The sequence below is a fragment of the Aotus nancymaae genome, unplaced genomic scaffold, assembly GCF_030222135.1.
Source record: "Aotus nancymaae isolate 86718 unplaced genomic scaffold, 86718_ANA_hifiasm-v0.15.2.pri h1tg000059l, whole genome shotgun sequence".
In the NCBI taxonomy this organism is placed as follows: Eukaryota; Metazoa; Chordata; class Mammalia; order Primates; family Aotidae; genus Aotus; species Aotus nancymaae.
The window spans coordinates 11419305-11445164 of NW_026988473.1; the positions used below are offsets into that span (position 1 = coordinate 11419305).

At 38.1% G+C, this 25860-nt stretch overlaps 1 protein-coding gene and 1 long non-coding RNA gene across 4 annotated transcripts in view; one reads left to right on the forward strand and one right to left on the reverse strand.

Moving 5' to 3' along the window:
- GLYAT (glycine-N-acyltransferase) overlaps positions 1-15955 on the forward strand; it is a 29402-nt gene extending 13447 nt beyond the window's left edge. Inside the window, exons 2-7 of one of the 3 annotated variants that reach the window (XM_012471440.3) lie at positions 7332-7524; positions 8373-8656; positions 10169-10276; positions 12722-12848; positions 14252-14423; positions 14844-15955. In XM_012471440.3, coding sequence (XP_012326863.1) covers positions 10190-10276; positions 12722-12848; positions 14252-14423; positions 14844-15246 — 789 coding nt within the window. In that variant the 5' untranslated portion in view covers positions 7332-7524; positions 8373-8656; positions 10169-10189 and the 3' untranslated portion in view covers positions 15247-15955. The remainder of the gene's footprint in view (positions 1-7331; positions 7525-8372; positions 8657-10168; positions 10277-12721; positions 12849-14251; positions 14424-14843) is intronic. The other 2 variants (XM_012471439.3, XM_012471441.3) reach the window with 2 other exon arrangements.
- The window catches only part of LOC135270082 (uncharacterized), a 55752-nt gene extending 31758 nt beyond the window's left edge, over positions 1-23994 (reverse strand). Inside the window, exons 1-3 of the long non-coding RNA XR_010338309.1 lie at positions 23906-23994; positions 17223-17402; positions 10948-11080 (exon numbers count right to left, since the gene is read on the reverse strand). This is a non-coding gene — a long non-coding RNA (uncharacterized LOC135270082). The remainder of the gene's footprint in view (positions 1-10947; positions 11081-17222; positions 17403-23905) is intronic.
- Between the last annotated feature and the right edge of the window lie 1866 nt (positions 23995-25860).

Here is a 25860-nt window from a genome sequence, read left to right on the forward strand (position 1 = left end):
CTTCTTTTACCTCGGTATGTCCCAACCAAGGAATCACCATCACCCCCCGGCTCCAGCCAATGGCTTCTCTTATCTTGGTCTGTCCCAACAACCAAGGAAATACTTTGCTGGCTCCCAGGCATTTCCTTCCTTGGTCTGTGCACAGATTTGCATGGTCACCACAGTATGTGAGGATCCTTTACCCCACGTTGCTGGCTGGCTTCTTTGGCATTGCTGAGACTACAGGCTTAATCCTTGCACCAGGTGGTTCCTGACTTCTCACTCATGAGGCCCCAACAGTGAGGCACTGGGGGTGCTCTGCTCTTCCTCATGAGAGAGAACCAGAGCTAGCCCCTGGAAGGGATTGGGTCCCTATAAAAACCAACAAAGTGTTATATGTAAAATTTTCAGTGCCACAAAAGAAGTAGCACATGAATATAAATTTCCTTAGCAAGGCAATTTACTTCTATAGAAGGGTGTGGCTCACAGATGGAACAATGGTGAGTGCACACCCAGACAAGGGAGGGTAAGGGGTTTTTATTCCTGACAGAGGTACCTCCTATTGCTGTATCATTCTCCTATTGGCTAGGAGAATGCACAGTCTAGGCTAATTCTAACTGGCTATTTTAAAAAGAGAAAGGGTATGAGCCAGAGAGGAACAGTGGGTAGTTTGGCAGGAAGGACAGTTATGGGACAGGTCAGAGCAGGTAACCAGGGGTGACAGGTCAAAGCAGGTGACCAAAGCAAGTAACTGGAGCAGGTGACTGGGATGAGTCAGGATGGAGCAGGAGACCAGGGAAACATATGTGTACTACTGATTAGAACTGGTGGAAAATGTTGTTTACTGAAACTACAAGAAAGTTAAACTTTAAAATGGAGGGCACAGAACTAAACATAGTGACATACTGATTCTTTGAAGAGAAATTTAGAACTCATTATGTCCAACACTTCTGAAAGAGCAGCATTTTTGTCCTGACTGAAATATGGTAATGAGATTTAAAAAATCTTTAAGGAGCTCAATTGTTAAAAGTTAGCTTTATTAAAAGGCTAACATCCAAGATGTATGTGTGTATGTGTGCATGTTTGTATTTGAAAGGCCTTCATGTTTTTATTTTTTGTTTGTTTGTTTTTCTCTCCTAAGACCTTGTCTATTTTTGAGCAAAAGTTGTTTTTTTTGTTGTTGTTTCTTGGTTGACAGAATTCTGTTTTCACCTTTTTTTTTTCTAAAATAGTTATTGCAACAAAAGCTATTTGGGTTTTTAAGAAAAAGTGTAATTTTATTTTTAATTTGGCTAAAAGAAAAATAAAAGTGTCTCTAGCACCACCAGATGTTTTCTCTCAGTACCTTATAATGTATATTTTACTATTTGATTTTCACCTGAGTTGTTTCCTTTAAGGTGAAAATGTAAGGCTATTTATCTGACAACTGCCTAGGGTTGTGAAACACGTTACCAAGAATCTGAAATTCTAAGATAGGAAAAAAAAGTGTGTGTGGGGGGGTATCTTTATAAATCTATAAAATGTACTTCCACTGGCATGCCTAATACCACTTTATATATATTTATGTGTTGGGTATAAAATGTTTCACTACTAAAAATATATTAAAAAAACCTCTAATTAATTGACTTTTTAAAAAAGGTGTTTAAATTAGATGCTAAAAAAGAAAAGACTAGTCAAATGCTTTTCAAGTTTATGTAAAATATTTAATAAATAAGCTAGCTTTAAAATTTTGGAAAAGTAAGTAGAAATGTCTTAGGAATGGCCAGCATACATTTTTGTTTGCATTTCTTAATCAAGCAAATTTCATACTTGTCCCTGCCAGTACTGTAAGGTGTCAATGTTTGGCATAGGGGTTACATAACTATAAACACAGTCCCAAACAGAATGATCTTTGCTTCTATGGATTTTAATAAATAAGACATTGATATAGGTTTAACGAAAATGGCTGCATCTTTAATTTGGTAAGATTATCATAACTTCTAATCCTGTGGCTTTAGGCAGTCTGGTCCACAGACAATAAGGAGGTTTGTTTGGGGAAATGACTGCAATCTTCTTTGTTTCAAAGCTAAACTATAAACCGAGTTTGTCCCAAAGTTAGTTAGACCTATGTCCAGAAATGAATGAGGACAGCTTAGAAGTTAAAAGCAAGATGGAGTCAGTTAAGTCAAATCGTTTTTCACTGTCTCAGTTATAATTTTGCAATGGTTGCTTTATAACTTTTTTCCAGTTATTCTTGTTAGGAATATTATTTATTGAAAGCTGTTTTTATTGTACTTTAAGTTCTGGGGTACATGTGCAGATCTTGCAGGATTGTTGCATAGGTACACACATGCCATGGTGGTTCACTGCCTCCATCCACCATCACCTACATCAGGCATTTCTCCCAATGTTATCCCTCCCCAGCCTCCCCACCACCCTGCTGTCCCTCTCCTAGTCCCCTACCCCCCAACAGACCCCAGAGTGTGATGTTCATGTGTATCACAGTTTTCATAAATAATCCAGGTAAACAAAATAATTGCTGTAACATAGTGAGATAAATATTTGTAGGCAATCTGGTCATAATTCAGCATGCAAAGTTATATTCAATTAAATAATAGACATTTCATTATTTGGATATCTTCCCATGAATATATATTTAAGGAAAATATTCTTGCGAAAATAACAACAAAAACAGTGTGTCCTTTTTTTTTTTTAAAAAAAAAGGTAAACAAGTTTTGTCCAATTCAAAGCTTATTTAAAGGTTATGTATAAAATAAGGTAAAAGGAACCAGATAAAAAGCTTAAAGAGAAATAATTTTGTATATGACAGAATCTTGTGTAGTAAATTTAATCCTAAAATGAAATAAGTGGTTGTTTAAAAAGGAAGGGTGTTCAGAACAAACAAAAAAGGTTCAAGCATGTCATGAACAGTCAGTGTAAGTCACAACAAGAGGATTTATATATTTTTAAAAAGTGTATATAGAGAAGATCCAAGATATCCAAAGAGGAACAGCTCTGAATTCCAGTTCCCAGAGAAAATGCAGAGGATGAGTGATCACTGCATTTTCAAACAAATTTTTACTGCCCACAGACCAGGAGATTCCCAGGCGGAAAAGCACCATGAGTCTCCAGCACAGGTGTTTCAGCCAGCACAGCGGGTCTACACACAAAAACTCACACAAATCTGGACCCCATTTCAACTGGTATCTGGAACACCTGGGAGACAGAGTTGCCCATTCAATTAAAAAAAAGTGGGCTGAAATAGGGAGCCAGGTGATCTGGCATGGCCAGTCCCACTCCACAAAGACCAGCAATCTGAAATGCTCTATACTGAGAGTTTCACAGCAAGCACAGCAGGACCTGGGAAAGTCCAGCTCTGTGGGGGGAAGGGCATCTGACATTACCGAGGCAGTCCACCACTACCGAGGCAGTCTGCCATTACTGACGTAGTCCACCACTGCTGAGGCAGTCTGCTATTACTGAGGCAGTACACCATTATGGAGGCAGACTGCCATTACTGAGGCAATTCTAACTATACCTCTATAAACAAAACTGCAAGGAAAGTCACACAGAAGCTGAGCAGAGCCCACAGCAGCTCAGCAAAGCCTCTGCTGGCAGACTGTAACTAGGCTACCTCTTCACTAGGCAGGGCATCAATGAGACAGAAAATTAACAAGGACATCCAGGACTTGAACTCAGATCTGGACCAAACCTAATAGATATTTACAGAACTCTCCACCCCAAATCTACAAATATGCATTTTCTCAGCACCACATCACACCTACTCTAAAACTGACCACCTAATTGGAAGTAAATCACTCCTCAGCAAATGCAAAAGAATGGAAATCATAACAAACAGTCTCTCAGACCACAATGCAATCAAATTAGAACTCAGGATTAAGAAACTCACTCAGAACTGCACAACTTCATGGAAGCTGAACAACTGACTCTTGAATGTTGACTGGATAAACAAGAAATGGAGGCAGAAATAAAGATGTTCTTTGAAACCAATGAGAACAAGGACACAACATACCAGAATGTCTGGGACACATTTAAAGCAGTGTCTAGAGGAAAAATTATAGCAATAAATAACAACATGAGAAGAAAGGAAAGATCTAAAATTGGCACCCTATCATCAAAATTGAAAGAGCTAGAGAAGCAAGATCAAAAACACTCAAAAGCTAGCAGAAGACAAGAAATAACTAAGATCAGAGCAGAACTGAAGGAGATAAAGACACAAAAAACCCTTCAAGAAATCAATAAATCCAGGAACTGGTTTTTCAGAAAGATCAACAAAATAGACCACTAGCCAGATTAATAAAAAGGAAAAGAGAGAATAATCAAATAGATGCAATAAAAAATTATAAAGGGGAAGTCACCACAGATTTCACAGAAATACAAACCACCATCAGAGATTACTACAAACAACTCTATGCACAAAAACAAGTAAACCTGGAAGAAATGGATACATTCTGGACACTCGCACCCTCTCAAGCCTAAACCAGGAAGTCGAAACCATGAATAGACCAATAACAAGGGCTGAAATTGAGGCAGCAATTAATAGCCTATAAACCAAAAAAAGGCCACGTCCAGATGGGTTCACAGCTGAATTCTACCAGACATACAAAGAGGAGCTGGTACTAGTCCTTCTGAAACTATTCCAAACAATACAAAAAGAGGAAATGCTTCTCAAATCATTTTATGAGACCAACATCATCCTGATAACAAAACTCAGCAAAGACTCAACAAAAAAAGAAAACTTCAGGCCAATATCCATGACGAATATAGATGCAAAAATCTTTAATAAAATACTGGCAAACCTTTGCAACAGCACATCAAAAAACTTATCCAACACGATCAAGTAGGCTTCATCCCAGGGTTGCAAGGCTGGTTCAACATACACAAGTCTATAAACATAATTCACCACATAAACAGAATCAAAGACAAAAACCACAAGATTATCTCAATAGATGCAGAGAAGGCCTTTGATAAAATTCAACAGCGCTTTATGCTAAAAACTCTCAATAAACTAGGTTTTGATGGAATGTATCTCAAAATAATAAAAGCTATTTATGACAAACCCACAGCCAATATCATACTGAATGGGCAAAAACTGGAAGCATTCCCTTTGAAATCTGGCACTAGAAAAGTATGCCCTCTCTCACCACTCCTATTCAATATACTATTGGAAGTTCTAGCCAGAGTGATCAAACAAGAAAAAGAAATAAAGGGTATTCAATTAGGAGGGAGGAAGTCAAATTGTCTCTATTTGCAGATGACATGTTTGTATATTTAGAAGACCCCACTGTCTCATCCCAAAATGTCCCAAAACTGATAAGCAACATCAGCAAATTCTCAGGATACAAAATCAACATGCAAAAATCACAAGCATTTCTACACACCAATAACAGACATAAAGAGAGCCAAGTCAAGAATGAACTGTCATTCACAATTGCTACAAAGAGAATAAAATACCTAGGAATACAACTAACAAAGGATGTAAAGGACCTCTTCAAGGAGAACTACAAACCACTGCTCAAGGAAATAAGAGAGGACACAAACAGATGGAAAAACATTCCATGCTCATGGTTAGGAAGAATGAATATTGTGAAAATGGCCATACTGCCCAAAGTAATTTATAGATTCAATGCTATCCCTATCAAGCTACCTATGACCCTCTTCACAGAACTGGAAAAAACCACCTTAAACTTCATATAGAACCAAAAGAGAGCCCGCATAGCCAAGTCAATTCTAAGCAAAAAGAACAAAGCTGGAGGCGTCATGCTACATGACTTCAAACTATACTACAAGGCTACAGTAATCAAACCAACATGGTACTGGTACCAAAACAGAGATATAGACCAATGGAACAGAACAGAGGCCTCAGAGGCAATACCACACATCTACAAACATCTGATCTTTGACAAACCTGACAAAAACAAGCAACGGGGAAAGGATTCCCTGTTTAATAAATGATATTGGGAAAACTGGCTAGCCATGTGCAGAAAGCAGAAACCAGACCCCTTCCTGTCACCTTACACTAAGATTAACTCCAAATGGAATAAAGACTTAAACATAAGACCTAACACCATAAAAACCCTAGAAGAAAATCTAGGCAAAATCATTCAGGACATAGGCATAGGCAAGGACTTCATGACGAAAACACCAAAATCATTGGCAGCAAAAGACAAAATAGACAAATGGGATATAATTAAACTCCACATTAGAGTGAACTGGCAACCAACAGAATGGGAAAAAGTTTTTGCAATCTACCCATCTGACAAAAGACTTATACCCAGAATTTACAAACAACAAAAACAGATTTACAAGAAAACAAACAAATAAACCCATTCAAAAGTGGACAAAGGATATGAACAGACACTTTACAAAAGAAGACATATATGAGGCCAACAAACATATGAAAAAATGCTCATCATCATTGGTCATCAGAGAAATGCAAATCAAAACTACATTGAGATACCATCTCACGCCAGTTAGAATGGCGATCATCAAAAAATCTGCAGACAACAGATGCTGGAGAGGATGTGGAGAAATAGGAACACTTTTACATTGTTGGTGGTAGTGTAAATTAGTTCAACCATTGTGGAAGACAGTGTGGCGCTTCTTCAAGGACCTAGATATAGAAATTCTATTTGACCCAGCAATCCCATTACTGGGCATATATCCAAAGGATTATAAATTATTCTATTATAAAGCCACATGCACACTTATGTTCATTGCAGCACTGTTTACAATAGCTAAGACTTGGAAGCAACCCAAATGCCCATCAATGATAGACTGGACAGGGAAAATGTGGCACATATACACCATGGAATACTATGCAGCCATAAAAAACGATGAGTTTGTGTCCTTTGTAGGGACATGGATGGATCTGGAAACCATCATTCTCAGGAAACTGACACAAGAATAGAAAATCAAACACTGCATGTTCTCATTCATAGATGGGTGTTGAACAATGTGAACCCATGGACACAAGGAGGGGAGCATCACACACTGAGGTCTGTTAGGGAGGACTAGGGGAGGGACAGTGGAAGATAGGGAGTTCGGGAGGGATAACATGGGGAGAAATGCCAGATATAGTTGATGGGGATGGAGGCAGCAAACCACATTGCCATGTTGCAACAATCCTGCATGTTCTTCACATGTACCCCAGAACCTAAAGTGCAATTATATATATATATATATATATATATATATGTTAACAAAAAAAAGTGTATGTAATCAAGTTGTTATATTACTAAGTTTTCATTAGCTTAGGGAAAAAACTGAGATAAAAATTTTTAAGTTAAGATAATTACCTCCATGTATCTTCCTGTATATGCTTTTAAAGTCCTTGTAACATTGAATCACAGGGCTTTAACTCCTGGATCTAAAAAGAACACCCAAGTCCTGCTAAATTTTAAACACCGACAGCAATTAAAGCTTCATCTTCAGGCCCTGTAGAAGATGCCAATCAAAATAAACTGCATTCCTGAGACACAGGGCAAGAAATTGAAGCTATTCAACTCCTCAAGGCCCAGGGACTATCTCCAAAGAGTTGAGCATGTAAGAGTGTAAGGGCTGATTTCGTAAGATAAAATGACTTTAGTTTCTCTATAAATTAAACATTAATGTCAAAGGCACGCTGATGCAAAACCAGTATATGGACCCCTGTGTCAGATTTACAAGGTTTTCTTGAAGCATTAACCAACTCCTTAATAAAGGTTATAAGAGGCTTAAGGAAGTTATATTTTATAATCGATTAAATTTTATAGATTGTTTATAAATTTTAAAAAACAAATGTAACTGGCTTCGTGCTGTTTTTATTAGGGCTTCTTTTTTAGAAAATTAAGTTTCTTCTCTCAAAGAATGAAGGTTTTCACTTTTTTTGAAGTCTTTTGACTTTCACTTCAGTTAAATAAATGACTACAATTACCTGTAATCCTATTTTATAATATCAAGTGTTTTAAACCTTTTATATCTGACAGACTCTCCAAAATTGAATTATAAATTAAATCTTTTTCTAACCTAGTTAATTCTTTAAGATAGTAGGTTCCCCTAAGTCCAAAAATGACACAATTTGGCTTATTTGGTAAAAACATTACACAGAAGGCATTGCCAAATATGAAATGGTGTGTTGTTTCCTTTGGGTTTTATTTCTATAAATATGTATTGGTGTGTGTTCCAAAATTATGGGAATCTCCTGTAATTTAATATAATTTAGTCTACTTATCAGTAATAATCATATTGTATGCCACAGAAGTAATAAATTTCCTTGTCAATTGTGTGTTTTGACTATGGCTGGCTTAAAACATTGTTCATCCATGGAAAATTGTTGCCTTGTTTTGGTCGTTTTTAGAAGGTGGTTTTATAATCAGCTATAAAACTACTCCAACATGTTCTCTTAAATGCAGGTTTCCGTTAACTTGGAAATTGTGACATTAGAATAGAGGAAAAACTTTCAGGACTCAGAGAGCTAAAATGTTAATGAGTATCAAGCAGAACAGGAATTAACAACATGGACTGACCTAATCTTTTTAACTTTTTACTTAAAATATTTGCTGATCCTTTGTTTTTTGGAGTCTTAAAACTTTTCTTTTGAGTTATTGACAGCTTTTAACAATTTAGTATACTCCTATGAACAAAATTTGGAGCACATTTGTTTCTCTCTACCTGATTTCTCCAGAATTCATAAACTGTAAGTATTTTTAACTTATGGCAATACACTTACTTGCATAAGTGCAATGAGAATCTGTTTTCATTTGTAACAGCATACAATTGGATAAATTGTTCACACTTAGGTTTTGAGTTCAGTAGGAAAAAAAGGAATTTTAATAAATTAGGTGATGATAATAAGAAAAAAATAACAGTTTCACGTATTTTCATATTTTTCAATGGATAATATTGAGTGTAAATACATTTTAACAGGCTCCAGGCACAAATGTGTAAAAGGTATCCTCTATATTTTGTCCAAACTGTACCGAATTTCTATATTAAGCCTCCACTCATGGCTGAAAACAGAATAAATTCAGATAAACTCAGACTCAGTCAACCTAGAGTTTTTTTTTCCTTCTTTCCCTAGTCTAACATCAGTATTTTACGTGGAGTAGGGGGAAGCAGGAGTAAAACATATTGGTATAGTTCTATTGTCTATCCTTGATGGAAACTATTCAAGTGCACAGCACCTTTGTAGTGTATTTTCATGCTGGTATCAGTTGAGGCTTCATGTTCACAATGGTCATGAGATCTATGCTGACATCCATTACTGCATACCACAACCCTAAAATCATAAGGACACTTACTGCCTGTGGGGTTTGCTCTCACTCATTCTCAACTTCTAATCTCTTTTTCACCCCTCTCGCTCATTAGTTTGTCCAACATGGCAGCGCTGAAGATCTAAGACTGGACCCAGGCTAGGGGACCCCAAGCTCACTCTCTTGAGCAATAGGGAATAGTCCCTGCTGGCTGATGAGAATTCAGTTAACCTCTCCAGTATATGGAAACAATGCTAAAGAGTTTTAAACATGTAGATAGCCTTTAAATCAACAATTTCTCTTCTGATTATTCTAAGAAAATGTTAGGTACCCATGCAAAGATTCCTGTGCAAGAACATTCTGTAAATAATTATTTAAGTAAAAAGTTGAAAACAGCTGAAATGCCATCAACCGGCAAGTGAATAAATGAACTGTGATACATTCATATAATGAATTTTTATTCAGTCATTAAAAATAATTGAGAATTATTTTGTATGTTTTTGAATAGAGAAATAGGTACACAATATGTTCAGTGATGAAAAATAACAAATATCGTAATTTTATTATTGAACAAAAATCTGTTTAATCTAAAGGCTCTGGTGGACAAGTGGCCTGATTTTAATACAGGCCTTTGGGAATAGGTCTCTTTGTGTACAGAGAAAAGAAAGTCTGGAAAGAGATAACAGTAAATCTTATAATAAAGAATGGTGTTCTTAAAATAATTTTATTTGTTTGAATATTTTGCTATATGCATATATGATTTATATTTGATGAGAAGGAAAATCTTTTGTCATTTGAAATGAAAAAAAATGAAGATTGTTTGACCTAGATTCTCTGGCTCTTTTGTATCATAAAATGTCATGATTTTATAAAAATAATTATTGTCCTAATCAAGCAAGAAACTCTGCTGTCCTTTTCTAATAAACCAACCCTCTTAATTTCTTGGGATCCTGAAGGTTTATGGAACTGTCTTCCACATGAACCATGGAAATCCGTTCAATCTAAAGGCTCTGGTGGACAAGTGGCCTGATTTTAATACAGTGGTGGTCTGCCCTCAGGAGCAAGTAAGGTTCCATGTGTGAATATTCTTCTATATTTATATTAGCCATGTGTCTATTACATTATTAGCAATATGATAGAACCAAGGCATGTGGAAGTAAATCATAGTGATAGTCAAGAAGTCCCTGTCCCCAAGAAGCTCAGAGTCTGGAAGACAAGATAGATAAACAGATAAATTAAAATTCAGCATGAAGTATGCAAGAACAGAAGATAAACAGGATACAGAGATAAGCCAAGTATAACCGGATTAAACTATGGAAGTCAAAGATGAGGCTACCAGATAAGTTCAATATACTTCTTGGTGGAGATTTCATCTGAACTGGATTTTGTAGGAAAATATGTTTCATCAGGATTACAAGGAAAAGTGGACATTCTAAACAGAGAAAATAGCAAGGGCACAGATATGAATTTGTAAAAAAGGCTATGAGTTAGAGTGACTATTGTATTAATCCTTTCTCATGCACTAATAAAGACATATCTGAGATAGAGTAATTTATAAACAAAAGAGATTTAATTGACTCACAGTTCAGCATGACTGGGGAGGCCTCAGGAAACTTACAGTCCTGGCAGAAGGGGAAGCAAACCCACCCTTCTTCACATAGTGGTGGGAGAAAACATGAGAGCAGAGCAAAGAGGGAAGCCCATTATAAAACCATCAGATTTCACAAATACTTACTATCACAAGAACAGGGTGGGTGAAACCACTCCCATGATTCAATCTCCATCTGGTCTCTCCCATTACACATGGGGATTATGGGTACTACAATTCAAGGTGAGGTTTGGGTAGGGACACAGCCAAACCATATGAACTATCAAGAGAAAAATTATAATGCTAGAACTTCTATATACATTTGAGGAAACACTTAAAAATTAGTGAAACTAAACAACACATTTCAAGATAAAAATGCATAAGCTTATTTCAAAACATCAGAAAACACAAATATATTTTTATACTAATAAAGTTATTTAAAAATCACTAAACAATATATACTTACCATTTTTGTGGTAAGAACACTTAAAATCTACTCTCTTAGCAATTTTCAAGAATATAATACATTGTTATAACTATAGCCACCAAGTTGTACAATACTTCTCTTGAACTTATTTCTCCTATTATAACTATTATAATTGGAATTTTGTATCTTTAACATCCCCCAATTCCTCCACTCTCCCCCACCTTACCTGCTGATAACTACCATTCTACTCTCAACTTCTATGAGTTCAATTTTTTTACATTCTACATACAAGGGAGATCATGAGGTATCTGTCTTTCTGTGTTTGACTTATTTCACTTAGTACAATGTCCTCCAGATTCAACATATGTGAAGTAATACATATGCTAATTATCCTGATTTAGCCATTTCAAATGTATACATATTTCATTATAACATATTGTTGATAAATATACATAATTTTTTATTTGCCAATTAAAAAATAAACAATATATGAAATGAAGAAATTTATGGTAGTAAAAACAAAACTGAAATAAAATTATTTGATCTTTTAAACATGGTCTTAACAAAATATGTCAGTGGTATCATTGCTGACTTGTGAGTGTGTTTTTTTGTGCAACATTTTCCAACTTTTTAAAAAGTTTTTAAATTCTATAATAGTTGGAGTAATATTTTCATCTGCCTTCTTCCTGTAAATAATTGCATCTGCTATTTATTAATTTGAGGCGCTCTTTCAGAATAAGTGGATTGTTTTTTTCTCTGGAACTACAATTGGTTTAACCAACATATTTTTTTAAAGAAAGCATTTCGAATTGGTTTTTAATCTTCTTTGGTATCAGTATCAAGTTTCATACTGTCATGGTCACAGTTTGTGTATTGTGCAAGTATTTGAACTGTAGTAAAATTTATTATTGGAACATAAGCTTTCCCTTGTCAATTGCTTTTCTTTTCTTCCTGTTGAGGATGATGGTAATAAGAAGAATGCTTTCTAAATGGTTATGTCTTTGATTTGAAATTTTAATGTGATACATGGATAGAGAATAGTATTGTTCTGGAATTTTCCAACACAAATTGAATAGTTGAACCTTGATCTTGATCTTATTATTTAAACAATTCCAAAATAATTATATGCATACAAACACACATTCAGATTAAGTAAATAAGTTCTAATGTTTGACATAGGGTGACTATAGTTAACAGCAATGGACTGTATATTTCAAAGTAGATTGAAGGAGGACTTGAAATGTTCTCAACACATGGAAATAATAAATACTTCGGGTGATGAAAACCATGACTTGATCATTAAACATTCTATGCACATAACAAAACATTACACATACCCCATACATTTTTACAAATACAATGTATCAATAAAAAATAATTGTGATGCACCAATAAAAGTACCAATATTTTATTACTTAGAAATGTCACAGTATTAAATTTTATGTAATCATAAAATATAAGGATGTGTTTCATTTCTTTTCCTAATGATAACAGGATATGACAGATGACCTTGATCACTATACCAATACTTACCAAATCTACTCCAAAGACCCCCAAAACTGTCAGGAATTCCTTGGATCACCAGAACTCATCAACTGGAAACAGCATTTACAGATTCAAAGTAAGTAAGAGGAATGGGATGTGTGCTGACTCACTTATGTGTCCTGAGCAAGTTTTCATATGACTTATATCTCCTTCCTCCAAGCTCTAGACTCTCAACCTGCAGTCAATTTGGTTACTGTGCTGTAACTACATCTGTAAAGGTAGACAGTGTGGGGAAAATTTGCAAAGAATGGCCTTCGTAAAGGGAACCATAATATAATTCCTTTGTACCAAGGATTTATGACATATTTTGCAGCTATATCCAGAACTTTTAGGGTAATTGGATACCAGAGAAGAGCCTCTCCTCTGGCTTTCTATTCCTGGAATAAAAATGAAAGCTTATTTGTCCATAGAACACTTCCCAGGTCACCAAGAACAACTGTCATGGTTCCAACTATGCTCTCTGGAGATTCCCTAAGATGGCATTTGCCTATTACTTGCTACGTCATCTTAGCCAAGTGATTTAACCTCTCTAAGATCATGTTCCTCATATATAAAAATGAGGAAAATAATGTTACCTAAAACACAAGGCACTGAAAATATTAAATGAAAGTTTGACTAGGAAGTGCTTAGCGTAATACTTGGATGTGTTAGTTACTGTTTGCTGCATAGCAAACCTAATAATTCTGTGAATCAACCATTTGGGCTGAGCTTTGCAAGGCAGTTATTCTGCTGATCTCATCTGGGTTTACTCATCTAGCTGTAGTTGATGGGTAGACCATGGCTGGTTGCTCTGACATGGCCTCACTCACATGCCTGAATGACAGGCTGTCAGTTCATGCCAACTGGTGACTGTGGTGACAGCCTGATGGCAATATGTGTATCTAGCAGGCTAGCCCAGGCCTATCTTTATGGCATTGGTTTTAATGTCATTGGTCTTAACCAGGAGCAAAAACAAAGGGAAAGTTCCAATGGGGCAGGCACTTTTAAGCTTCTCCTTGCATTAAATTTGCTCTTTCCATTGATGAAAGCAAGTCAATGTGGCCAAGGTAAGTTTCAGTGGAGGAGGGGACTATCCCGGGGAATGGATACCAGGAGATATGGGCAAATTGTGGGTTATTGCCTCATGTTATTATACTAGGAACATAGCTTAGTAGATGTTAGCTACAATTTTTTTTTAATTTATCTACTTGGATTATCAAAACTAGTGATTATGCAGCCCAGAAAACTTCATTCCAGTGCAGATACTGCTGTTAATAACACAATAGTAACTGAATTCATCTCTGAGCATGTTTTCACTCAGTTAAAACAGGAAAAATTACACAAATCTTCACTATGTGACATGGGTCACACAGTGGTAACACCAAGCCCAGAATCAAGACTTTATGATACTAAATCCCAGACACTTCTTTCTGCCACTGCAGAACTTCTCTCTCTAGAATGTACCTAAACCATTACATCTCTCTTTATAATATCATCTAGGTTCACAGCCTAGCCTGAATGAGGCTATACAAAATCTTGCAGCCATTAAGTCCTTCAGAGTCAAACACACACAATGCATTCTCTATATGCCGTTTGACGTGGCCAAGAAACTGGCTCCTTTCCTGCTGGAATCAAAGAATATATCGTCCAGTGGTGTTGAAATCAAGACTTTGTGAGTTTGATAAAATCCACTCTATGCCACTCACACCTCTCAAGTAACCTCCCAACTTCTTTTCCTGCGTTCACTCTTGCCTTCCTACAATCAATGTTGTAAAAAGAAATCAGAATTATGTTTTTTAAAAATGTAACTCAGAACATGTTTCTCTCCTTTTAAAATACTCCACCATCTCCCTTCTCATCTAGAATAAATCAGACCTCTGGCTACCACTTGGACCTCTCTTGCCCTTCCTGCTTTCTTCCTCCAACAACTTTGACCTTCACTCAGTGCCTCTTTCATCACAAGCTCATCTATATTCCAGGACTTCACATTCATTATTTCTTCTGTCTACTCTGTCTCTCAAGACAATAGAGGTCAGAACAAATACAAACCTTTATATTAATGGATTTTGTTTTCTTCTTGGACCCTCCATAGCAACCAAGAGATGTTTCAACTCTCATCCATGGATGTTACCCATGCTGACTTGGTGAATAAATTCTGGTATTTTGGTGGTAACGAGAGGAGCCAGAGATTCATTGAGCGCTGCATTCGGACCTTTCCCAGCTCCTGTGTCCTGGGGCCTGAGGGGACCCCAGTGAGCTGGAATCTAATGGACCAGACTGGAGAGATGAGAATGGCAGCAACCTTGCCTGAATACCGGCAGCAGGGCCTTGTGTCTTATATGGTCTATATCCATTCCCAGAAATTGGGCAAACTTGGCTTTCCCACCTATTCTCATGTAGACTACAAAAATGAAAGTATGCAAAGAATGAGTTACAAGCAGCGACATATTCCCATTCCCAGAAGCTGGAACCAGTGGAACTGTGTGCCTCTGTGATGCCAGCCCTGAACATAAGACAGTGTTGGGCAGGCCTGGGCATATAACTGGAGGAGTGAATAGTGGATGAAAAGAAAGAATAGATTGTAATCAGCAGAAAAGGAGTGGGCACTGTTTGGGCTCTGGGGAGGCAGTGTGATGGTCTACAGGATCACCATGGTCCCTGCACTCACAGGTTCTCAGTAGGAAGCAGGCCCAGGTCCTCTTAAATTTGACCTGTGTAATGTAGCTCCCCACACTTCCAGGGCCTCTATGACACTTCATCTGATACATATTGCTCCAAATTACTTCTCCTGGAATCTCTAGTTCCTCAGTTGCAAGACCCTTGCCAGTTTTTCTGGGAGCTAGGAAGAAGTGAATAATATTTTCTGAGCACGATGACTTACTTCTTTCCATTTCTAAAGTCTTTCCCTTATGATCAACAGGTGGACTCTCCTCAATAGTCTGTAGAGATTATCCTCTCCTGTTACTGCTACTTTATAGGTACATTAAATATACTAGACACAAATATATATGGGATATTAGGCTAAATACAGTATATATGATATAGCAGGGAATGTTATTAGAAGAAATACCAACTGATGATATCTTATCCTATAACAGTTCCTACTCCAGGAAAAAAGATCCAATGTTGTTTCTAAGGATGAGCTTCCAAAATCCACCACAACTCCTAAACAATAAAGAAAGTTTTGTGTTTGATTGTATACAATTTTGATTGTGTTTGCTCAAGTTAAGTGGTTGATCATGGTGACAGCATAAAAGGAATGAGTGTATGAAAATGGGAAGGTGGGAGCACCTTGACCCGGGGATGTGAATATTTATTGAGGAGAGATAGGAGTTGAAGAGAGAAGAGACAGCATGAATACCTGCTTGTCCAATTGTCCTCAGCACATTACTCATCTTAGTTTGTTCCTGTTGTAACAAAATACCTGAGACTGGGTAATTTATAAATAACAGTATCTGAACTTAATTATTTATTTACAATAATTATAAAATAATTAAAAATTTATTTATCACAGTCTGGAGGCTAGAAGTCTAAAACCAAAGTGCCAGCAGATTTGATGTCTGGTGAGAATCCAGTCCCTGCTTGCAAGGTGGTACCTATTGCTGTGTTCTTTGTAGGGGATGACCACTGTGTCCTCACAAGGCAGAAAGACAGAAGAGCAAAAAGGCGACCAGCTAATTTCCTCCAGTCCTTTTTCCTTCAGGAACTAATCCCATCCATAAGGGTAGAGTCCTCATGACTTGATTACCACCTAAAGACTCTATCTCTTAATACTGTTGCATTGAGAATTAAGTTTCAACATGAATTTTGGAGGAGACACAAACATTCCAATTATAGCATTACTTCAGAATGCCTGAATTCTATAAAGTTTAGATAATAGTCTCATACAAGAATCGGTTTGTGGGGAACAGGAGAGATAATCTTTCAGGTTGCAACAGATTAGGACTATTCCCCCTTTTTTTTTAACTGTGCTGCTCTCAGTTACCTTGGACTCCTTAGAACTGAAAGGCACTAGCAGCAAAGGCCAGGAAACAGCAAATACGGCAGCCTGTTCCTCCCTTTGAGAACTTTGTCTCAAGAAGGTGCAGAGCTGGTGTTGGCCTCAGAACACTGGTGGTAGGCAGCTGGAATCCCAGACCAGTGAGTCTTTTCCTGTGAAGTGCTGTGAAAGCGAGGCTTGAAAGCTGCGGCTGCTCAGCTCTCTGCACTCAGCCTCTTTCCTGGGGGTATGTAAAAAAAGCTAATTTCCTCCTTTGCTGGAGCTTCAGCCCCTATTGCCTGGCTGTCCAGGGACCCAAGGTTCCCAGGACTCTGCAGGAATGTCTGAGCAGCAGCTTTGCAAAGATTCCACATAGCTCTGCATGTCAGACTGAAGACCCTGGTAGAAGAGATTCATGAGAGGATCTCCTGGCCCCAGGGTTTCCAAGGTCTAGGAAAAAGTGTGGGTCCCTAGAATTTTCTACTCACTCACCATTTCCCTGGGAGAGGGAGTTTCCCCTGGCTCTGTGTCACTCCTGGGTGGGCAGTTGTCCTGTCTTGCTCCTCTCTGTTCTCCATGGGTCATGTTTTGTCTTTGATGAATCCCAGTGAGGCAGGAGAATAGGGTCTAGAGGCAGGAAACATAAGGCTGATTCATGGTGACTTCCTAAAACTAAATCAAAGGGAGACACGTCAGCTATGACAGGAAATATTCTCCTCATTTACATAGGGCATACACCAAGTAAATGACTTCGTAACTTAAGTTCATTTTCCTCATTTACATAGGGCATACACCAAGAAGCCAATGGAAACCTCTAAAGGGTATTTAAACCCCAGAAAATTCTGTAATGAGACCCTTGAGCCCCTATACTAGGGGCTGCTCCCACCCTGTAAAGCATACTTTCATTTTCAATTAATCTCTGCTATTGTTGCTTCATTCTTTCCTTCCTTTATTTGTGCATTTTGTCCAATTCTTTGTTCATGATGCCAAGAACTTGGAAACCCTCCACCGGTAACACCAATGACTCCTTTGTGCCATTGTTTTTTAAATAAGACAGGAGAAAAAAAAGAATTTAAAACAAACAAATTTTATTTGTATTGCCTTTTATATTTTATATTTATCTGTATAGTACCTATCTTGGGAACAAATCATATAAAGCCTTGAAAGTCACATCAAGGATATCAGATTATTTCCTAAAGCTAATTGGAGGCTATGGAAAGTCATTATGGAAGGTGTATTAATCAGGATAGTCCGTGTTATCCTGCAGTAACAACCCCAAAATCTCAGTGTCTTAAAATGACAATGATGATTTCTCACTTACGTTTAATGGCCTTTGCAGTTCAGATAGAGACTCTATTCCATGTCTCCCAATTCTGGGAGTGTTTCAAATATAGCTTGACACCATGGCAAAGGGGAAAACTAAAAGCAGGTGAATTGTGCACTGATTCTGAAGGGTTCTACCCAAAAATGAGACACATTGTTTCTGCATACATTTCATAGGTCAAAGCAAGGCATATGGTCATACTTAAGTTCAAAGGAGGCAGGAAAGGAAAGTGCAATCCTATTGCGATAACCTATCCTTTGCTATCGTAATTGACTCTCTCTTTCTTAGCAGAGAGAAGTACAGACTCCATGTTAGCTTCTTGAGCTGGACAGAGTTCATTTAGCTTCTTCACTTCTCCCCCTTTCTCCCCCTTCCCCTGAGCACATAGCTAGGGTAAGCTAACTCCAAGCAGACCCAGGAATGTCCTTACTAATAAGATACTGAGTTAAGCTGTAACCAGCCACCCCTTGGAATGTGACTGCTGATAACCAAAAACTTTATAACTGTTTACCTTCCTGTAATAGTTTATCCTTTTGATTTTTTTCACTTGCTCTGTTTCTGTAAAATCTGTTTTAGCTAGGCTCCCCCTCCCCTCCTTTAAGCAAGGTATAAAAAGACACAAAGCCCCTTCTTCGGGGCCGAGAGAATTTTGAGCGTTAGCCATCTCTTGGTCACTAGCAAATAAAGGACTCTTAATTTGAAACTCAGAGTGTGGCGCTTTCTCTAACTCGCTCAGGTACAACACTATCATATGCATAGAAAGAGAAATTGAATTATTTGTTGGAAATTTTTGGCGTCTACCAAAGTCTGCTTTTGTGATCACCAAACATAGGCGCATGCTCTTGCCTGCATGTGAAACAACCTATACCTCTCCCAAGAAGCAATAGCTCAAAAACAACACTTGACCAAAACTGCCTGTGATGGGGAGTTTTATGTGTAAACTTGGCTACACTGTAGTGACTAGTTATTTAGTCAAACACTAATTCAGGTGTTGTCATGAAGGTACTTTGTAGATGTGGTCGACATCAACAAAAATCAGTTGTAGATGCCATCAACATCTACCTTTGATAATGTGGATGGGATCTCATCTAATCAGTTGAAGATCTTAAGAGCAAAAACTCTGAGACTTCCTGGAAAATAAGAAATTCTGCCTCAAAACTGCAGCTTTAACTCCTCTCTGATTCTAACTTGCTGCTGACCTGCCTTAATGTTTTATACATGATGGTCCCCAATTATATAATCCAATTTCTCACAATTTATATATATTTTTATATGTAATTTATTTTATATTTACATATGTGTTACATATATGTATGTGTGTGTTTGTATATGTATACACACACATACACACACACACACACACACACACACATATATATCTTATTGGTTCTGTTTCTCTGAGAAACTATGACTGATATACTGCCTAAAGAGTGCCTGGAATTCTCTTCAAGTCTAGATATGCATTCAGATATGCATCTAAAAGATACCTGCATTAGTATGTTTATATAGTACTATTTACATAGTAAAGACGTAGAATCAACCTAAGTGTCCATCAGTGGAGGACTGAATAAAGAAAATGTGGTATGTATACACAATGGAATATTACTCAGCCATAAAAAATGAAATCTGTTTTGTGGCAACATGGATTAAACTGGAAGCTATTATCCTAAATGAAAATAATTCAGAAACAGAAAGTCAAATACCACATGTTCTCACTTGTAAGTGGGAGCTAAACAATGGGTATACATGGACACACAGAGTGGACTAATACACATTAGTGAGCACAAAAGGTGGGAAGGTGGTCAGGATATAAGATTTTAAAATTATCTATTGGGTACAATGTTCACTATTTGGATGATGGATACACTAAAAGCCCAGATTCCACCACTACACAATATAAGTATGTAAGAAATCTGCACTTGTTCTCCCTAAATCTATACAAAGTTAAAAAGTTAGAAATAAATAGAATATAAAGCTAATATAGAAAAGAAGTCTGGATATGGCATTCCTTGTTCTTACCATGAGCAAAAAAACCCAGAAGTTATTTGCTCCCAGAAACCTGCTACATAATGGAGGGAAAAAAACGCATACAATAACAATGTCTAATTAAAAGGGGAGAAAATGTGGGAAAAGAAAAAAAAGTAACATTATTGGGAACAAAAAAAAAAAGAAAAATTTCCTGCCCACGAAAATAATTACAAAAATTAGAAGTGCTAGCATCTCTAGATAAGAAGGAGCCAGTGCAAGAATTCTGGCACCATAAAAAAATCTTAATGTGGTGACACCACCAAAGGATCACACTTGTGCTCCAGCAATCATCCCTAACTAAAGTGAAACTCAGATATGACAGATAAAAAATTCAAAGCATGGATTGCAAGGAAGTTCAACAAGATCCAAGACAAAGTTGAAATCAACACAAAGAAACTTCTAATGAATTCAGGAATGAAAAAAGAGATAAACATTTACAAAGAAATCAATCAGACCTTTTGGAATCAGAAAAGTAATTTAAGAAATTTCAAGATACTAGCACTGAAATCTTTGATGTGATCAGTTAAAAAAAAAAAAAAAAAGAAAAGAAATTTCAAGATACAATTGAAAGCTTTATCAATAGACTGACCCTAGCAGTCTAAACATCGGTCTTTTGAACTAATGCAGTCAGACAAAAGAAATTTTTAGAGGAACAAAGTATTCAAGAAATATGGAATTCAGCATGGGCAACAAACTGAGACCCTGTCTCTACAAAAAATAAAAATAAAAATAAAAATAAAAATTAGCTGGGTGTGGTGGTGTGTGCCTGTGGTCTCAGCTACTCAGGAGGCTGAGGCAAGAGGATTAAGACCAAGAGGTTGAGACTGCAATGAGACATGCTTGCATACTGCACTCCAGCCTGGGCAACAGCGTGCCTCAAATTTAAAAAAAAAAAAGGAAAGAAAAGAAATATGGGATTATGTAAAGTGACCAAATGAATGAATTATTGACATTTCTAAGAGAGAAGGTGAATAAATGAAAAATGTGGAAAGCATATTTGAGCAAAAAATTCAAGATTTCTCCATTCTTGGTAGAGGTAGACCTCTGGATAGAAGAAATCTAGAGAACACCTTGGAGATACTACACAAAATGGACATTATCAAGGAGTATAGTCACTAGACTGTCCAAGGTTAATGCTAAAAAAAAATATTTTAAATGTTGCTAGAGAAAAAGGTCAAATCACATACAAAGGGTACCTAATCAGCTAATAGTGGACTTCTCAGCAGAAACCTTACAAGCCAGAAGAGATTGGGTGTCTATTTTCAGCATTGCAAAAGAAAAGAAATTTCAACCAAGAGGTTTCAGATCCTGCCAAACTAAGCCACATAAACTAAGGAAAAATAATTTTTTTCCAGTTAAGCAAACGTTAGGGGTCCAAAGAATATAGGGCCCAACTAAATAGAGGATTCTACCGGACAAAGTTGCAGCATTAAGGAAGTTTGTTACCACTAGACCAGCCTTATAAGAGATCCTTAAGAGAGTTGTAAACATGGAAATGAAAAAGCAATTACCTGCTACCACAGAAACACACTTAAGTACATAGCTCACAGATCCTATAAAGCAACCACAGAATCCAAACTACAAAGCAACCAGCTAACAATTTCATATGATCAAAACTTCATATATCAAAATTAATACTGAATGTCAATGGTCTAAACTCCCCACTTTAAAAAGTACACTGTCACAGTTGAATTTAAAAAAAAAAGACCCATCCATCTGCTGCCTTGAAGAAACCAATAGAGAGATATGATGTCAAATAAGGGCCTGAGAGAACAACTTGATGGATGGGTGTGTAGTCCTGTTAAGTCATTGAGATTTGAAATACAATGAAATATTTGAAATACAATGAGATTTGAAATACAAATGAAATATTCAGGGTTCCTCATAGATTGAGTGATTCTGATAAGTGCTGTGAAGAAAAATAAGGCAAGGAGAGCTAAAAGGTATAAAGAGGAGAGGCTGGGCCATTTAAAATTAGATTACTGGAAGTCCTCCCTGAGAAGATGACATTACAGGCAAGTCCTGAAGGAGACCACCATGTGGGCATTTGGGAAAGAGTGTGCCATTTGGGAAAAGCAAAGGAAGGTCTGCAAAGACCCTAAGGTGGGAGCCTGTCTGGGGTGCTGAAAGCAGAGCAAGCAGCAAGGAGGCCGGTGTGGGAAAGAGGAGAGTTGCGGGAGATAAAGGCAGAGAGCTACAAGGGGTAAGCATATGTAGGGTCTTGTGGGCCATAGTGAGGACCGTGGCTTCTATTCTGAGCAGGGCTTTGAGCAAGAGACAGACATCCACGACTGAGGGGCTGTATTGAGATGAGATTGTGGAAAGGCAAAAGTGGAAGCAAGGAGGCAGTGGAGGGTTGGACCAGGGTGGGAATGGTGGAAATGTTGAGAAGTAGTAGGACACTTTAAAGGTAGAGCCAAAAGGACTTGCTGATGGATAGAATGTGGGGTGTGGGGGCCATGAAAATTCACACCTCCCTTCTGTCAGCAGTATAATTGACCAGTAACCGTAGTAGCTGGCTCTGAAATCCACCCTTCCTTAGTTCTGATTTCTTGCTTTTCACGTGTTTCTCCTACCTGTAACAGCACAGCAGGAAGACAGGGGACTCTTCTGATGGGGCAATTTTCACCCAAGAATCCCCATGGGCCTAAGACCTCCTCTTTCTCTCTGTCTCTCCATGAGGAAGACTTAAATTAGATTGCAGACTGATAGCTCTTTCAGCCTCCCCCAGCTCCATTCCTTTTTGCCTCACCTAATAAATCTCTTTTACATCTAATCCAGTCCAGGTGTCTCAAAAGACCTGGACTAAGGGAGAGAAAGTAGTTCAAGAATGACAACAAGGTTTAGGAAATTGGAGTGATGGAGACGCCATTTCCTGAATGTATGCATGCGTGAATAACGCCTCCATATCCCCATATGTCTCTTGGCACTGGTTTGCTGGATAATTTGAATTTGTATTACCTAGACGACTTTGGAGAAAGCCCTTGCCAGCGCTCAGGACAAAGTGTGCCTGGATATCCCAGGGCAGTCCCTTACTGTGGACTTTGCGGACTCCGCTCCGCCAGCAGAGGGCAGCAGAACCAGCCTGAGATCGCTGAAAGATGATGGATGCCTCCCAGTTTAAGTTGTTGAGATTTCAGGTGACTTTAGCCTCATGCATAATATCTATTCGCAAAGATTGTGAGATTCACGGATGATGGAAAAGAGAAGACTTTATTTTCAGAAGGAAAACCAATCCTCGGATCCATCCAGGAGAGGCTGCCCTAGGGAGAGGGAAAGTGCACGTTGCGCAGAACAGCGGGTAGCTGCTGTTTGATATCTGGGTCTCACAGAGTCAGCCTTACATACGTATTAGCAGGGTGAGGAAAAAATGCAAATATGCATGAGGAAAGTCAGGCACTTGCACAGTGGAAAACATATATGGAACATACATCCATATTCACTTTTTGGTAGGATTTAGCATTCAAATGAATTGGAATTTGGCTCTTTACATCAAAAGGGAACTATAGAACATAGAGACCACTTTTGCAGTGTCCACAAGCTGACTGAAACTGGCTTAAGGTCTACAGCTATTGACCGATAAGGCATGTTTCTAAGCCCCGTCCTCTGTCCAGTCGGAGTTAAGGCAGGACAGCAAGGCAGGGGACGAGGGGCAGGGAAGGGTATTGTAGTGTTGTAGGACTTTCTCCTTAGTTCAGCTAAAAGCCGGGTTCTTGTCACACAAACCACGAAAAATTAAGCTTGCGGACACTCTAAAGGGTGAGAAGGACAGGGTTTATTGGGTGAAAAGAATAAAAGGTGAAAAGAATAAAAGGCTTCCTACCTCACAGATTGAATCACCAGATTACCACCGCGAACTGGAGAGGCCAGACTCCTCCCCACTGCAAAACAGCAGGAACTTTCCCAAGGCTCCACCCCAGTGCGCACTCCTCCCAGTGCGCAGGCCAGTCGGAGACGCTGCCAGGGAGCCCTTTTTACTGGGCTGTCTCAATAGGCCGGAAACCGGCAATCTGTCAGTGTCAGCTGGGAAGTTTTCCAGCTGTAGTTATTTGGCAATGCTTTTCAGGAGCTAGTTTCTGCTTAATTATAGGAAAGAAACCTATGACAATTAATAACACCGGGATGTGTGGCAGATCCCTCATTCTGCTAGCTATGAAATTGTTTTTTTGAGTTTATCTCATTTTAGCGACAGGGAGTCCATCTCATCGTCTGTTGGGGTATATTTTAACATATCTAATAAGTGTTGCTTTTTATTATAACTCAACAACTGGGAAACTGTGACCTCAGGACATTGTGGCTAGAACACTTGTGAATGAGAGAATGACAAGTGGGAGGTCCAACCTGTCCAAGGAAGAGTTCCCAAAGTAGGCATTGCAACAAAAACCAAGTTCACTTTTTTTTTTTAGACGGAGTCTTTTCTGTCACCCAGGCTTGAGTGCAGTGGCACAATCTCGGCTCACTGCAACCTCTGCCTCCTGGATTCAAGCAATTCTTCTGCTTCAGCCTCCTAAGTAGCTGGGATTACAGGTGTGCACCATCACGCCCAGCTAATTTTTGTATTTTTAATAGACTGGGTTTTGCCATCTTGGCCAGACTGGTCTTGAACTCCTGACCTCAGGTGATCCACCTGCCTCGGCCTCCTAAAGTGCTGGGACAAGTGCATTCTTTAAAAGCGACTTCCTTGTTCCACAGTCATCTCTAATTGTAATAGATTTAAATGTTAAATCTCCACCCCAAGGTGAACGTGGGACACATGTATCATGCATGTTTTCTCATCATGCATACATACAACCCCCTTTGCAAGGATTGCAAACACACAAGGAACAATAACGAGGTTTTGATACTAAATTAGGTGGGGAGTGGAAAGTGACTGAAAATTATAATTTGGGGTCACCATCCCCATCTTGTGTCTACTAAGGTTTCTGGTACATACTAAGCACTCAGTATTTATTAAGTAAAGAAATGAATGAGTCTAAATGCAGTAAAAAGTAGAATTCTTTCAATTTCATGAATTTTAAAAATTTTTCTATAAAATTTATATATTTTGCAGATACAACACTTAATATTTATCTAGGGAATGTGGGAACTTTCTGTAATATGCATGTTATGATAAACATTTTCTGGCCAGGTGTGGTGGCTCATGCCCATAATCCCAGCACTGTGGGAGGCTGAGGTGGGTGGATCACTTGAGGTCAGGAGTTTGACACCAATCTGGCCAATATGGTGAAATCCTGTCTCTGCTAAAAATACAAAAATTAGCTGGGCATAGTGGCACACGACTGTAATCCCAGCTACTTAGGAGGTAGAGGTTGCAGTGAGCCAAGATTGTGCCACTGCACTCCAGCATGGGCAACAGAGCTATACTCCATCTAAAAAAATAAATAAATAAAATAAAGATTAACCTCCTGAGAGGCAGGCCTGAAGGATTATTCCGGAGCATATTGTGTAGCTAGGCACATGACTTTTCTTTTACTCCAGCTCATTTCCAACGTGTCATGGCAGTTTCTTGCACTCTGGTAGGGTCAGAGGTGGATATTCTGGGAGATGGCTCTGATGAACTACCCTCTCTCCTCCTGCACCTTCAGAATAATTTTGAAGAGCAGGAGGGTTTATGTGCATCTCCTTGTTTGCAGTTCTTCAAGATTTCAGGTTCTCTACCAGGCAACTGAGATCTGAGAAGAAAGGCAAATCATATGGTAAACAAACAAGATCACTCCCTATGTTAAGATTATAGGCCATGGCTCCCCTTTCCACCCCAAAGGGACACATCAGAAGATG